Source organism: Chroicocephalus ridibundus, chromosome 4 (assembly GCF_963924245.1).
Source record: "Chroicocephalus ridibundus chromosome 4, bChrRid1.1, whole genome shotgun sequence".
Lineage (NCBI taxonomy): Eukaryota > Metazoa > Chordata > Aves > Charadriiformes > Laridae > Chroicocephalus > Chroicocephalus ridibundus.
In genome coordinates, this window is record NC_086287.1 from 61,089,607 (window position 1) to 61,102,049 (window position 12,443).

The window sequence follows — 12,443 nt, forward strand, 5'->3', positions numbered from 1 at the left end:
GCGCCTCTGCGGGCTGAGAAGTGAGAGCCCCTCCGCTCCCCTCAGCTGCGGCGGCAGCGCGAGGCGCCGGACCGCTGAGTCACGTGCCGGCGGGGGGGGGGGGTGGGGGTGGAGGGGGTGCATAGGGAGGGCGCAGGCGCGCTGCGCGCGAGGCGGGCTCCGCGGTGCGAAGTGCGAGGCGGGCGCCGCGTGCCGCCGCCATCATCATGCTGCGGCAGCTGACGGCGGAGCAGATCAGCGACTGGTTTACTATCGGCAAAGCCGTCGCTGCTGTCGAGTTCTTGGGCGAGGAGGCGCGGGCCGGCGCCCCGCGCAGTTCCCCTTGCCGCCCCCCGAGCCCACTCGCTGCCCGGGAGCCGTTCACGGCTGCGGGGTGAGTGCGGGGCGGCCTCCGCGCCTCACGGCAGGGAGGTGCTCCTCACAGCCGGGGCGAAGGGCCGTCTGTGAGGGCACCGGTGGCCTCCCTTCTCTGGTGTGCGCGCCCGTGGCCCCGGGTGTGCAGGGCGTTTCACCAGGGTCTGGACGGGCCTCTCTGACTCCCCCGCTCTGCCTGGGCTCGGTGTGGTGTGGTTGTGGGATTGCAGCCTGACACCCTCCTCAGTAACGTTTGTGGCTGTAGTCCAGGGATAGACGTGTTTTTGTGGTTTTAATACTTTTTCTGATTTGCCGCTTACCTCTGTTGTCTTGATCATCACTAGACGTGCTACGTGTAGGATTTTCTTTCTCTGAAGTGCATTAGTGCTGGTGTGCAATTCTGGCAAGTGCTGTTGAAAAACTCTGGAACAATGCTAGAGAAGACCTGGTTTATTCTGATTCAGGTGTGTAGCTTAGGAATTTTGGCAGTGGCAAGTGATAAATAAAATGATATTCGGGAGTAAACACTTAAATCCCGTATTCATAATATTCTCAGGGTATGTTTTTATGTGTTACTATTAAGTCAATGAGCAACACTGCTGATCTGGGCTGATCTTTGTTTTCCCCTCATAGTCCCTTAATAGTATTACTGGCTTTTATCTTCTTGTTCTTAGTGGACGATCCTTGAATGTCAAATAATTATGTTACAGTACATAAATATTTTGACCAGTAGTGTTTGATACATTCTTTGTAACTAAGCATTTCTATTTTGAGTAGATTAATCCTTTACTTATACCAAAATTCATAAGCAAATGTTCTTAATAATAAATAGGTATTACCTACCCTATAACTTTCTCGGGAAGTTTAATTTGTTAAGCTACAAATTTGTGAAAATTTGGCTTGTTTCTTATCTGTTCTTCCTTCTTTCCTCTAATGTCCCTTTCCAGGCAGAAATTTTCTAGCAGTTAAGATACTGATGTCACCTACTGCAGATGTTCTCAGTTATTTCAAACTGAATCTTTGTTTGCTTCTCTATAGGAATGTCTGTTTTATCTGAGCAGCAGTTAGCAGTCTGTTTTCCTCAGTCGACCGCTACGTGTTTTCTAACTAAATTGTGTATGTTCATTGCTCTTGTGACCTATCTGAAGCATTTTAATTAACAGGATGAAACTAGTTCAAGGTGTATTGGCTTGTCACTCCTTGGATATGCTTTATTCTCAGATGGCAGAGTTTACAGTCCAGGAGAAGAACTCTATGTATGTTTGCATAGTGTTGCATATTGGGAAAAAAAAAAACAACCAACCAACAACAAAACAACCCCTTTCCCCTGGATGCTGCCTAAAGAGAAATGTGTTGTGGCAGCGCATAGTAATCTTAGTATTTAGATCAGGTTCAGTTAGTGTGTCCATGGTGGCTATAGAAAAGTGTTTTGTATGCACTTTAATATACTGAAGTATTTTTCAAAATTACGTGGAGAAACAATCTAGACTTGCATGTCTTCCATTTCCTGTGTGCTGTATAGCAGCATGGGTTGCTTTGTTTCAAGACCTCTCTCAAAGGGTGTACATTGGCTTCTGAGGAAGAATGAACCTTTTGCCTAACATCTTAACAGCAGATATTCTGACGGCTCAGCAGAGACTGTTCAGGCTGTTGGTTTTTGCCTTTGCGTCATGGAAAGGACAAAATGGGCACATGAAAATATCTATCCCCTGTCATCCTTTAATGTGAAAGCGCTGCCATTAACAGCCTCTGAATCTGACTGAGCGCTACTGGTTTGTATGCAAGTAGTTAAAATTTTCCAGAAGTGACCAAACAGAATTTTATAGTGTTTTAAGGTTATCTACCGTTAATGTAGTTCCTAAGCCCAGTATGCACAAGATGTCTTGGATTTCTCGGTCTTTATTTGGGTGCCAGTAACATTTCTGTACTACTTGGGAAGGGTTTAACGAGAGATTTCTTGAACCCAACTGAGCACTGAGCCACTAAAATGTACTAAGTAATACAGAAGAAATTAGCAAGATTCATCAAGCCTTGTGTGCCTAGGCAGAGGCAAATCTACTTTGGTTAGACGGATACCCTTTTCGACTCAAAAGCCTTAGCATGTAACCTAATTGTGGGGTTTTACAGTTGTGTTAACAGAAGTTATTTTTATAGGTTGTTTTTTTTTCTTTTTTTCTTTCTCATCTGAGAGAAAGAAAGAGAGGATATGAATCCTAAATAGCTATTTGTGTAAGCGGGGACAGAATTTCATCATTACGACATATAAAACTTTTGAGAATAGATGATAGATGCATTTGTGTGCTGCTGCAAAATGAAAAGAACGTGTATAAGGTGTTTTTGTTTAGCTGTTTTGTTTCCATATACACTTCTGTTTCATAATTCTGGGAATATGCTTATGTTTAGGGAGTTTTAAAAATCTTGAAGAATCTTGAGGAGGTTTAGATTCAAGTAGGAAATGCTTAGGTTTTATTCACTGGCTTCTTAAGAAAGAGTTTGTAGAGCTGAAAACGAAAGAATTTCTCTCCTTTTGTTGAAGCTGCTCGTTGGATAATAGTATATTTTAATATTTCTTTCAAAACTTTGTTTCTTGGGAAAATCAAAACAAAGATTATTTTATATTTTTCAAATGCTTATTTAAGTTATTTAAAGCTGGATATACGATTATTGATGGAGACTGTCTTTCTACTTGTTTTGTCTAAATTTAGAAGTAAAAATGTGTAGGATTAATATCAAATTGGTACAGGTGTGTTATTGCACGCAAATGTGTGTAATAACTAATATTTTACCAAAATATTACTGAAACTGTCTAATGTAGTAAAGTACAAAAAAATGATATAAAAGCCTCATGTCTCCCTTAAACAGAGATGTAGAATGTGTTCTCTTTCTTTACCAGTGATGCCTCATTTTCTACGGCTTTTAAGATTATCTTGGTATCTGAACTACCTCTAGAATAGCAGTGCTAGTAATTTTGGTTGGAATTTTGATCCTTAAATAGCTCATTGGTTAACTTTTTAATTCCTCTGATTATGTTTAACTGAATTAAATTTAGACCCTTAAATCCTTTCTTGTTATCAAAACAATTGTGGTTCATATTGAGACACTTAAAGGCTTAAATGTGGAAAAGGTAGTTAGTCTCTCTTTGATTTTTTGCATTTCATATGTGTAGCTTTCACCAAGTTAGCCCTTTTTTATAGCCAGCTTCTTTGGCTTTAAAAAATCGTACGCTGTTTTTTCTGCCCAACACCTGGGCAGGTGGGAGACATTGCTGCCCTTTGATATTATTATCACTTGTCTTTCTGTGAATGCAGTGGTTTGCGTCAGCTGTGTCAGAAATACCAGCTGGGTTAGTGTAAGGAATAATATAGTTTCAGATCACCTCATGCAAATCATGTAGGCCATAAATAAGAAGTGCTTAAAGAAACAGTTGCGTTCTCAAATAGTAATCTTCAGCAGGGAAATGATGACTGGCCTGCAGCCGTGTTACTGCTATCTGGTATAGTTGAAATCTAAGTGTAAGCTAAATTCCAGAAAATAACTTGTCTTGGCTGGCAGACTGAGTTACGGATTCTCTTTGTAGCACGTTGCAGTAAACCTAGCAGATTTCTTTAAAACATGTTTAACTTTTTTTAGTTTGTTTTCTTGCTCTTACACGTTTGGTTTTTCTATGCTTTTCTCTGTTTTTAACTAGAGAGAGAGTACATAATACTTCCATCAGATGAAAGTCCTCATATTCCATGAAGTTTACCTCATTTCTGTTTTTGACAAAATGGACAAAGCACGATCTTTAGTAGATGCCATTTTCTTAGCCTCTGGATAATTTTTTTTGCTACATCCTCTCCAGTATGCAGTTTGGTTTCTCTGTCTCCTTTCACACACACCACAGACCCCCCCAAGTATGAACACTAGAACTGGATGCAGTAGCCTAGTATCAGTTTCATCAATAAAACATGCATATAAAAGCAGGTAACCCTTTTTGTCTGTTTCCTTTGCATTGCATTGGGATTTAACATTGAATTGGCTATGATGCCTAGAAAATCTTTTGGACTATTATTCAGTGACTGCCTTTTGGTGTATGTTGTAGTTGATGGTCCTTATTTCTGGACTTAGAAGACTGCCTTTGCTTATATTAAAGTGAAATTGAAGTGAAATTCATGAAGAATGCATAAGTTGTATCCGTGGTCATCTTGTAGGGTTGTAGGTTTTTCCCCCCTACCTGTTTTTGATGATCATAAAGGAAGGTGGACCTTGGAATCTAAATTTTTACAACTTTTTTCATCTGTTTTCCAATAGAAAGCTGTGAAGTTACCATTTTAAGAAACTAATTTATGTGAACTACCATTGCAGGAATCTTGCACATTTGACTAAATAAAAGTCATATTCTGAAACCAGCATTGTGGATGTTAATTCTCAATGTAATATGAATTCTGTTAATGCCTTTTATATGCTCAGTACCTGTTACCCTCTTTCCTGTGGAAAAGGTACTTGATGTTTAACTCTGTGGGGAGCTTTATCACTGAGGAAAAACCTTCCTTTCAAACAGTCCTGCCCTTGTGCAGGGATCCATGTCTGGATTGTTTAGAACTGCATGAAAAGAATCTGATACTCTTAATTCTGCATCGGTAGGGCAGAGTAAGTTGAGATTAGCTCTTCTGTTATTTATCCACAAACTGACAGCTGCACAAATGGAGGGCACAGAGTTTATACCAGCTGAGTGCAGAGAGAATGAGTTTGCACATGCCTGTGAAGTTTTGTGTATTTAGTTAATGGAAAATGGAGGGACTGGTTAATTTTGGTATTGAGATGCAATTTTTTTATTCTAAACTTGTGGGAACTGATTTACTCTAGCCCTGTAGTGCTTTCTTAGTTAGGTCTATGCAGTTAGGTGGATATTGTTGCACCTTCTGTATAGATTATGTTCCACTTTTCTGCATGGAATGTTCTCTAGATTATAAACTTTCCAAAGGCTTTTTTTAAAATAGTATTTTTTCGTTTATGAAAACATTGTGCCATTTGTTTCACCCAATTTATGTTGCAGTATTAGTAAATTCTTTCTTGGGTGTGGGTTAAAAATTGTGGAACATAGGAAATACCTTTCAGTTATACGTTATCAGCTTGAGGAAATCTGAATGTTGTCTTCAGTATGTTTGAAGAAAATACCTGAGGAAGCAGTTTTCCTCCATGTTTGCAAAATAGTGCTGTCTGTCAATTGGGCTGTGTGAGTCTTGCCCATTTTTTTTTTAATGATGTGGCAGACAGATTAAAAGAAGATCTGGAGATGAAGAGGTTACGTAAAAGACATGTAAAAACTTGTTACATACAGTGATGGGAGCCCAATTGGAAATGCAGCAAACTGAGTTCTGGCATATGTTTTCATTGATTTTCTGCTCTAATTGTCTGCTGTGACCGCAACTGCTACATATCCAATCAGTCTTGTAAAACTTCATCATAATAATGGCAACTGAAAAACATGAAATTTTGTTTTACTTAAATTTAAAAAGATCACCTCTTGCTTTGGAAATGATCTGTTGACTCTTCTGCTATTCTAGAAAAGTGCTGTCTGATTTGATCAAAATGTTTAGGTTTAATGCAGAACCTGGATTTCAGGATAACTTCCAATAAGCCAAATGAAGAAGTACAACTACTTGAAAAAAATAATTCATTAACTTCTTAAAGAATGGAGAGCTAGGTGTTAAACGCTGTTAAATATCCAATGTTTTCATTTAGTTGTTTATCTTCACAGTATTTCAGCACATGCAGAGTACAGTTTGGAAAAAATAAACAGTACATGCAGCGTGTTAAAACTTCTGACATTGTTTTCAATTTTGAACTTATTCTCAAAGTTAAGCAATAACTGTTCAGCTACAAAAAGTATTTATTGTCTTATTTGGTATAACTGATACTATATTAAATCATTTGTCTTACACAATATAAAGTTCCTATTGAACCTAAAAGCTATGTGACAAATACACAAGTTTCATCTAACACTTTGTGGATTGATGCTATTTTATTTTGAAATGGAAAACAGTCTTTTCTTGTTTAAATAAATCTAGCTGTATATGGCTAAAAAATAAAATACTTCAGAGGCCGTTTTCAGAAACATTACATTTTTGGTTAAAAGGTGCCTTCAAACACAACATCTTTACTATAAAGACAAAAGGAGAGTTCATAGTTAAATTTTGTATATTGCATACTAGCTATAATCAAGCATTTTCATTTCTGAACTTGGAAAAAAGGGGAGCATGTCACATTTCTTATTCCTGTGTTTGGGGATGGCAATCACAAGAAAGGAATGCAAACGTCTACATAGCTTTTTGAAAGAAACACAAACCAACTTAACTTGATGGGTAGTAATAGGGTAGATTCCAGATTCTATGAGAGAAAGTGGGAAACATGCTTTGTGTGTTTTTGTCGACGTAACTTGAAACCGTGGGGATTTCATCTTTGTCCGATTTGTTAGAACTGTCTCCACGCAGGCTGAAATGTTCAGAGCAATTTGTATTCCATGCATCTACCAGTTGGTCTTGTTGATTTTCTCTCTCGATGGTGGTAAGAAAATCTTTTAAAACTTGCTTGAATATGTAGACTATTTCCCAGGGTAAAACATCATTTTCTGCCAAAACTTCACGAAATCTAGAAACAAACAAAAACTGAAATCTAATCATCAGCATTGAAAACTCTTCTGTTTCCTCTCTGGTCTTTTGAGGGGAGGGGAAGGAGGAGGAAATGACTACATTCTGGTGTCATTTATTCCTTGCTGCCACATTTTCCCACACACCTCCCCCAAAAGATTATAAGAGGAAAAGAGCTCTAACAATGCACTGGATGTGGTCCAGCTATTATGAGGATTGAAAGCTATTGTTATTGGGTATGCCTTTTTTTTTTTTTTTTTTTTTTTGGCCCATCTGGGTAACTTGATTTAAACTGACTTTGCCCTTAGGTATATTCTGGGCTTTAAAAGGCACATAGGCTTGTTCTGATGTTTCTACGTGTCTCTAGAAAATGTATTTAAAATACAGGCATAGAAGAATTTTTCTTTGTAAAATATCGGGGGGTTGGTTGGTTTTTAAAAAATGGGTGTGGTTTTTTTTTTTTTGTCACTGATTTGCTAGTTTTAGAAGCTTTCCAGGTATTTTGGACAGTGAGGCTGGGTTTCTGTGTAACAGTGCATTGCATTAGTGCTTTAATTTGATTTTTGGTTACTCAGTTACTATTTAATAAATATTAGGGATAAATAACAGAGGAAAAACTGTTGAGAGGTCATGTGTTTATGCATGTGAGACTTCCCTTGTTTTGGATTAGACCAGGAAAATCCTGATTAAAAACTTCCTTCAAGTACAACATATTAAAGTAAAGATGTGATTTTTAAAACACCTGTAAAAATGCATTCCAATTGCTGGTCATTGTTACTTTGAAAGAAATGTCAGAGCCAAATATAAACTTGGATTAGGTGGAAGAAACATCTTTCTTACGATGGAATACTCAAAGTTAGAGAAATACGAAACAATTACCTGCTGAGAACAGTTCCCATTTGGCAAGGCTGGATTTGTGAACACAGAACTTCAAGCTGCCGTTGCTCAGTAGCTGGAATTGTTGCTTGAGGGTTTTGGTAGTTCTTTGGTAGCCAGTTGTAATCCATGCCAGTCTTTTGGACTTTTTGTTCATTCTCAATCTCTTGCACTAGTCGTTCGCGTTCTTTCAGGTGCCATTTCAGTTCCCTCAGTAGGGTTTTTGTAACTACTTCTGACCCAGAGTATCTTGTGGGTTTGTAGGAATCATTTTTTGACCACTTCATCCAGCCAAAAAGTGGCATTTTTAAGCTGTGAGGGGAGAGAAAAAAATAAATTTTTCTTATTTTTGTCTGCTTATTTCCTCAAACCAGGACGCTGTCCGACTGATGGTATTTATACCTGTAGACTTCCTTCTTAAGAGCTGAATGTTTAAAGGAAACTTTTTTAATGATTCTAAAATATTTTGCAGTACAACATAAGTAGTGATAACAATAATCACCAAGCCATAAGTAGATCTGACAAGCCTTGCATTTTATAATGTTTTCCATCTGTTTTCTGAGTTAACGTAGCTATGTGAAGTTTATAGCATTTAAAAGTGCATATCTGTCATCTTGGAAATACTTCATTTTTTTATCCTGATAGCACATAGGGTTTAAAAACAAAAAACCAAAATACTCCCCCCCTTTGCCAAACTAAATAAATAAATAAAAAAACCCCAACCCAAACACAAAAGACCCCAAACCAAACAACCCCTCCTTCAAAAAAAACCCACCCTAAAACAACAACAAAACCACAAACCTCCAAAATTGGAAGTCACCCATACATTTAAAAAGTGATTAAATAAAGTTAAGTGCTGGAACTCCGAGTCATCGGTTTTTAAAACTTCGGTATATTTTTGTGTTAAATAAATTCTTGTTTATATAACCTGGAAACAAGCATCTGGTGGAATAGGCTTTTAAAATTGCAGTTTGTTACAAATCATGCAGACACAAGCATACTAATTGGAATAAAATAACATAAATTACCTTTGCCGTTTTCTGTGAACAGTGTCGTTCCAGGTGAGTTTGCTTGAAGGTCTCTTATTCTAGCATATCCTGTTTCCAGGCTGTTACTACTGCTGGAAGAAAACAAGGTTTTTTTTCTTTTTTCTTTTTTTCTTTTTTTTTCATTTACTCAAACTGTGCTTAGAAAAATGGTTTTCTGTACCGAATATGACAGTTTAAGTTTTTCTGCTTTTAAGGTTCTTTTTCATCCTCTGTACCAGAGAGAAGTAGCAATCCATTTAGCCTAACATGGTCTCTCAAATACTTTCTACAAAGTCCATTAAGATCTCCTACCTTTGAATTGAGTTCTGCCGATGGCAGCGATTTAAAAAAAAAAAAAAAAAGATGGTAACAATTTCAAATGCTTGTTGCTAAATCCATCCAAAGGTATTGTTGGTAGTGAGATGAATAATGATAGTCTGAAGCAACTACAGACGTGCTTCTAGCTAAAGTTAAGGCTGTCGTATGATGTGATGCTTGGCTGTGCATAGCTGTAGGTCACAGTTTAGAGCTGTATTTTTATGCCTGTAGAGTGCTAAAAATAACTATGTTGCTTTTATCATCAAACTAAACTTTCAGGCCATTGAGATGCTGGAAGACTTTTCTCCCATTAGAGGGGGGATCCGGCTGTTCTACTGTCATTTTTAAACAGCTAAGAATAGTCTTTCTCTAGTAAAGATCATCTAAAGCCTTTGTTAAGTGAGTGTTGACAGAAAAGAGCTATTTGACAGTTGCTCAGGATTTTGTTGCTATATTAAATAGTTCTTCCAGATGAATTTCATCAATCTCGTAGTATTCTGCTTTTTCATTATTCTGCATAGCTCTTAGCATTTTTAATTAACATTTTAAATGTGTTTAAAGAAGCCAGTCTGTAACACCTATGGTGTGCCATGAAAGACACATTAATCTAATTAAAGGAATAGAATGATAAAGAGATGCAAATTGAGGTCAAACTGATCTAAAAAGCCCAGAATTGTAAGTCTTACCATAGACTTTGCTTCTCTCTCAACTGGCTGTCAGTTGCCTGCTCCCTCTTTCCTTGATGAGTATTTTGAGCGTATCCATTTTTAAAATTCATTTTCACGGATGGCATTGTGCACACTAAAGGTCGCTGAAGCAGGCATTTTCCGTTCCAGTTATCTGGTCTCTTCCTATTAATCTAAACAGTAGGCATGGTATACAAAACGCCTTCTCTTCTGCTCTTTCTTGTTCTAATGACTCTCTTTGCTCCTCTAAGTATTTTTTGTTCCTACTTTTTTGCCCCCACTGGTGTGTCGAACTGTTCGGAGAACAAGGGTTCTGTAAATTTGTTCTAGATGTCATACAACATAAAGGATGACGTGTATGGCTGTTATTAAAGCTGATACTACTTATACATTGGAAAATTCAAATGTCAGTATTAATCCTCTTCAGCTGGAAGGTTTTCACATTGCATTGTATGTGGTACTGTGAAAAAGGAGGGGAGGTAGGTTTATGATGACAGAAGTGTCCTGACAGATTTTCAGATGAAATTAAAATGCTCCTTGCCACCCCCTTTACAGCACAGTTAACATGTCATCACTTTTTTTCCACTGTATCAAATCAGAAAGTAAACTGCTGTACAGTATGAAACGATTGTAGTGTCTTTGCAAATTAAGGAGATGCATACTACTGGAAGGTGTACAAATGAATTAAATGAGAAACCTACAAGAGTTTGGTTTGTTGTTTTTTTTTTACCTAATCTTTGGTTGCATGATAAATTCTCTGAGGCAGGATACTGAGAATGATATTTTTCTTTCCATTGGTAGGAGAACATTTAAGCTGAAAACTTGTATTGCTTCTACTTGTGTATCCATTTCAGATCTGTATTCAGAAAGAGATGACTGCTCACGTGAGGCTGGCATTGGGAACTGGAACTTCAAAGTAGAGCAGTATTTTATGCAGTTGCTAGCTGGTGGTTAATCCTGGAAACTGTGTAGTTACAGTTCCATCCAGCTATCCCTAAATATGCTCATGGTTCTGCAGTGCTGTGTCGAGATGGAAGTTTGGGCTTGAATTTGGCTGATAGTGGGTCTGTTCCCTGAAGGCATTACTGAGGTTGTCTTTATTATTAACTACAGTTATTGTTATGATCTAACCTGGCGGGAGGGGGTGCTGTGTTTTGATTCCTCTCATTAATTTTTAGGCAGTTCCTAAAATCACAGTAATAAAATTACAAATGGTATGAAGTCTTTACTACATACCTTTAGGTTTCTTGCCTTTTTTTTTATTTTATTTTTTTAAATGTTCTTTGACTCTCTCATTATTGTGGAAAAACGTTTTGGTGTCCTCAACATTCATCAAGCAATCTTGCACTTTTCTTCAGTCAGTAAATTTATGTAACTTGGAGATGCTATGTTTTTACAAGTGATTTATGGCCTTAAGCTTCTAAATCTCTCGTATCTTTGGCACTTCATTTCTTTACTCAATTCTGTAACTTTTCTAAAAGTTTCAGTCCCAGCACTTTTGCTTTTCTTACTGTAGCATACCAAAACAGTATTTTTATAGTTTTAATTTCCCTTTTCTGAATTTTTCTTTGGTGGTATTAGCGACTAAAACACATAATATTTGCGTGAGACCATAACATTAGTATTATAATGAGTAATTTTTGTCTTTTTTTAATAAGCCATAATTTACTCTGCCACTGCAGCAGAGCTGTTGTTTGTTAATTGATTTTTTTCCTGTAAATTAACCCTAACTGTATGTGTAATACAAAATGCAAACTGAAGATTCTTTGAACTTTTTTAAAACTTTCCTTCAACCTTTCTTTGTTTTCCTAATTTTTGAGGCAAGGAATGTAATGAATTCCTAAAGCATCTGTTGTTTCTGTAACTTAGTAATTTTCTTTGAACTGCAGTGAATTATATCTCCTCTTATGTAGGTAAAACAGAAAGGGTGTATTTTCATATAAACATTTCTTATGCTTTCTCTGAAGTTAACCATTCTTTTTTCTGTAGCATATTTTAGGCTTGTTTTCTGGTACTATTGTCAAATTGAACTGAGGGAGCAGCAAGAGTTGCTGGAGCCAAAGTGCAGATTTCCTTTCATTAATCAATTCAGACAATTTTAGTGGTCTTTCCTTTCTTGCTATGGCAGGTCCAGGTTCGTCAGCAAAGAGCCTTATTCCAAAACAATAGCCTTACAAGAGCACATGCTAATTGAAAATTGATAGGGTAAATAAGGAAATAAGGGTGGCAGCCAGTGGATAAAATGGGATCTCTTTCCTCGCATCCCTGTGTAAGACACACAGGTTATTTATTTCTAATTTTAAATGGCTATGTGTAGAACAGACTTTTTAAAAACCTTGGGTGATAGCTTATTTTTATCCTGTGGACTTCTTGGTACCAAAAGAATGTATTCCGAATTGTCAGTGTCTTCCTCTTTCTCCTATACTCATCATTCTCCACCCAGTCCCAAGTAAATGGGGGGAGAATTCAGATGGAGGAAACATCAAACAGTTCTTACTTCTTGAACTAATTGCCAATTCTGCCAGCTTACAAAGATGTTTCTCACTTAGGCA

At 37.4% G+C, this 12,443-nt stretch overlaps 2 protein-coding genes across 2 annotated transcripts in view; one reads left to right on the forward strand and one right to left on the reverse strand.

The window, feature by feature from the left end:
- Positions 1 to 206: 206 nt before the first annotated feature.
- Positions 207 to 12,443, forward strand: part of TDRD9 (tudor domain containing 9) — an 84,210-nt gene continuing 71,973 nt past the window's right edge. The window contains exon 1 of the mRNA XM_063332213.1: positions 207 to 373. Coding sequence (XP_063188283.1) covers positions 207 to 373 — 167 coding nt within the window. The remainder of the gene's footprint in view (positions 374 to 12,443) is intronic.
- Positions 6,392 to 9,952, reverse strand: RD3L (RD3 like). Its single transcript, XM_063332215.1, has 4 exons — positions 9,892 to 9,952; positions 8,888 to 8,976; positions 7,863 to 8,171; positions 6,392 to 6,984 (listed from the first exon to the last, which is right to left on the reverse strand). The coding sequence occupies exons 3-4, from the start codon at positions 8,162 to 8,164 to the stop codon at positions 6,687 to 6,689; spliced, it is 600 nt and encodes a 199-aa protein (XP_063188285.1). The 5' UTR covers positions 8,165 to 8,171; positions 8,888 to 8,976; positions 9,892 to 9,952; the 3' UTR covers positions 6,392 to 6,686.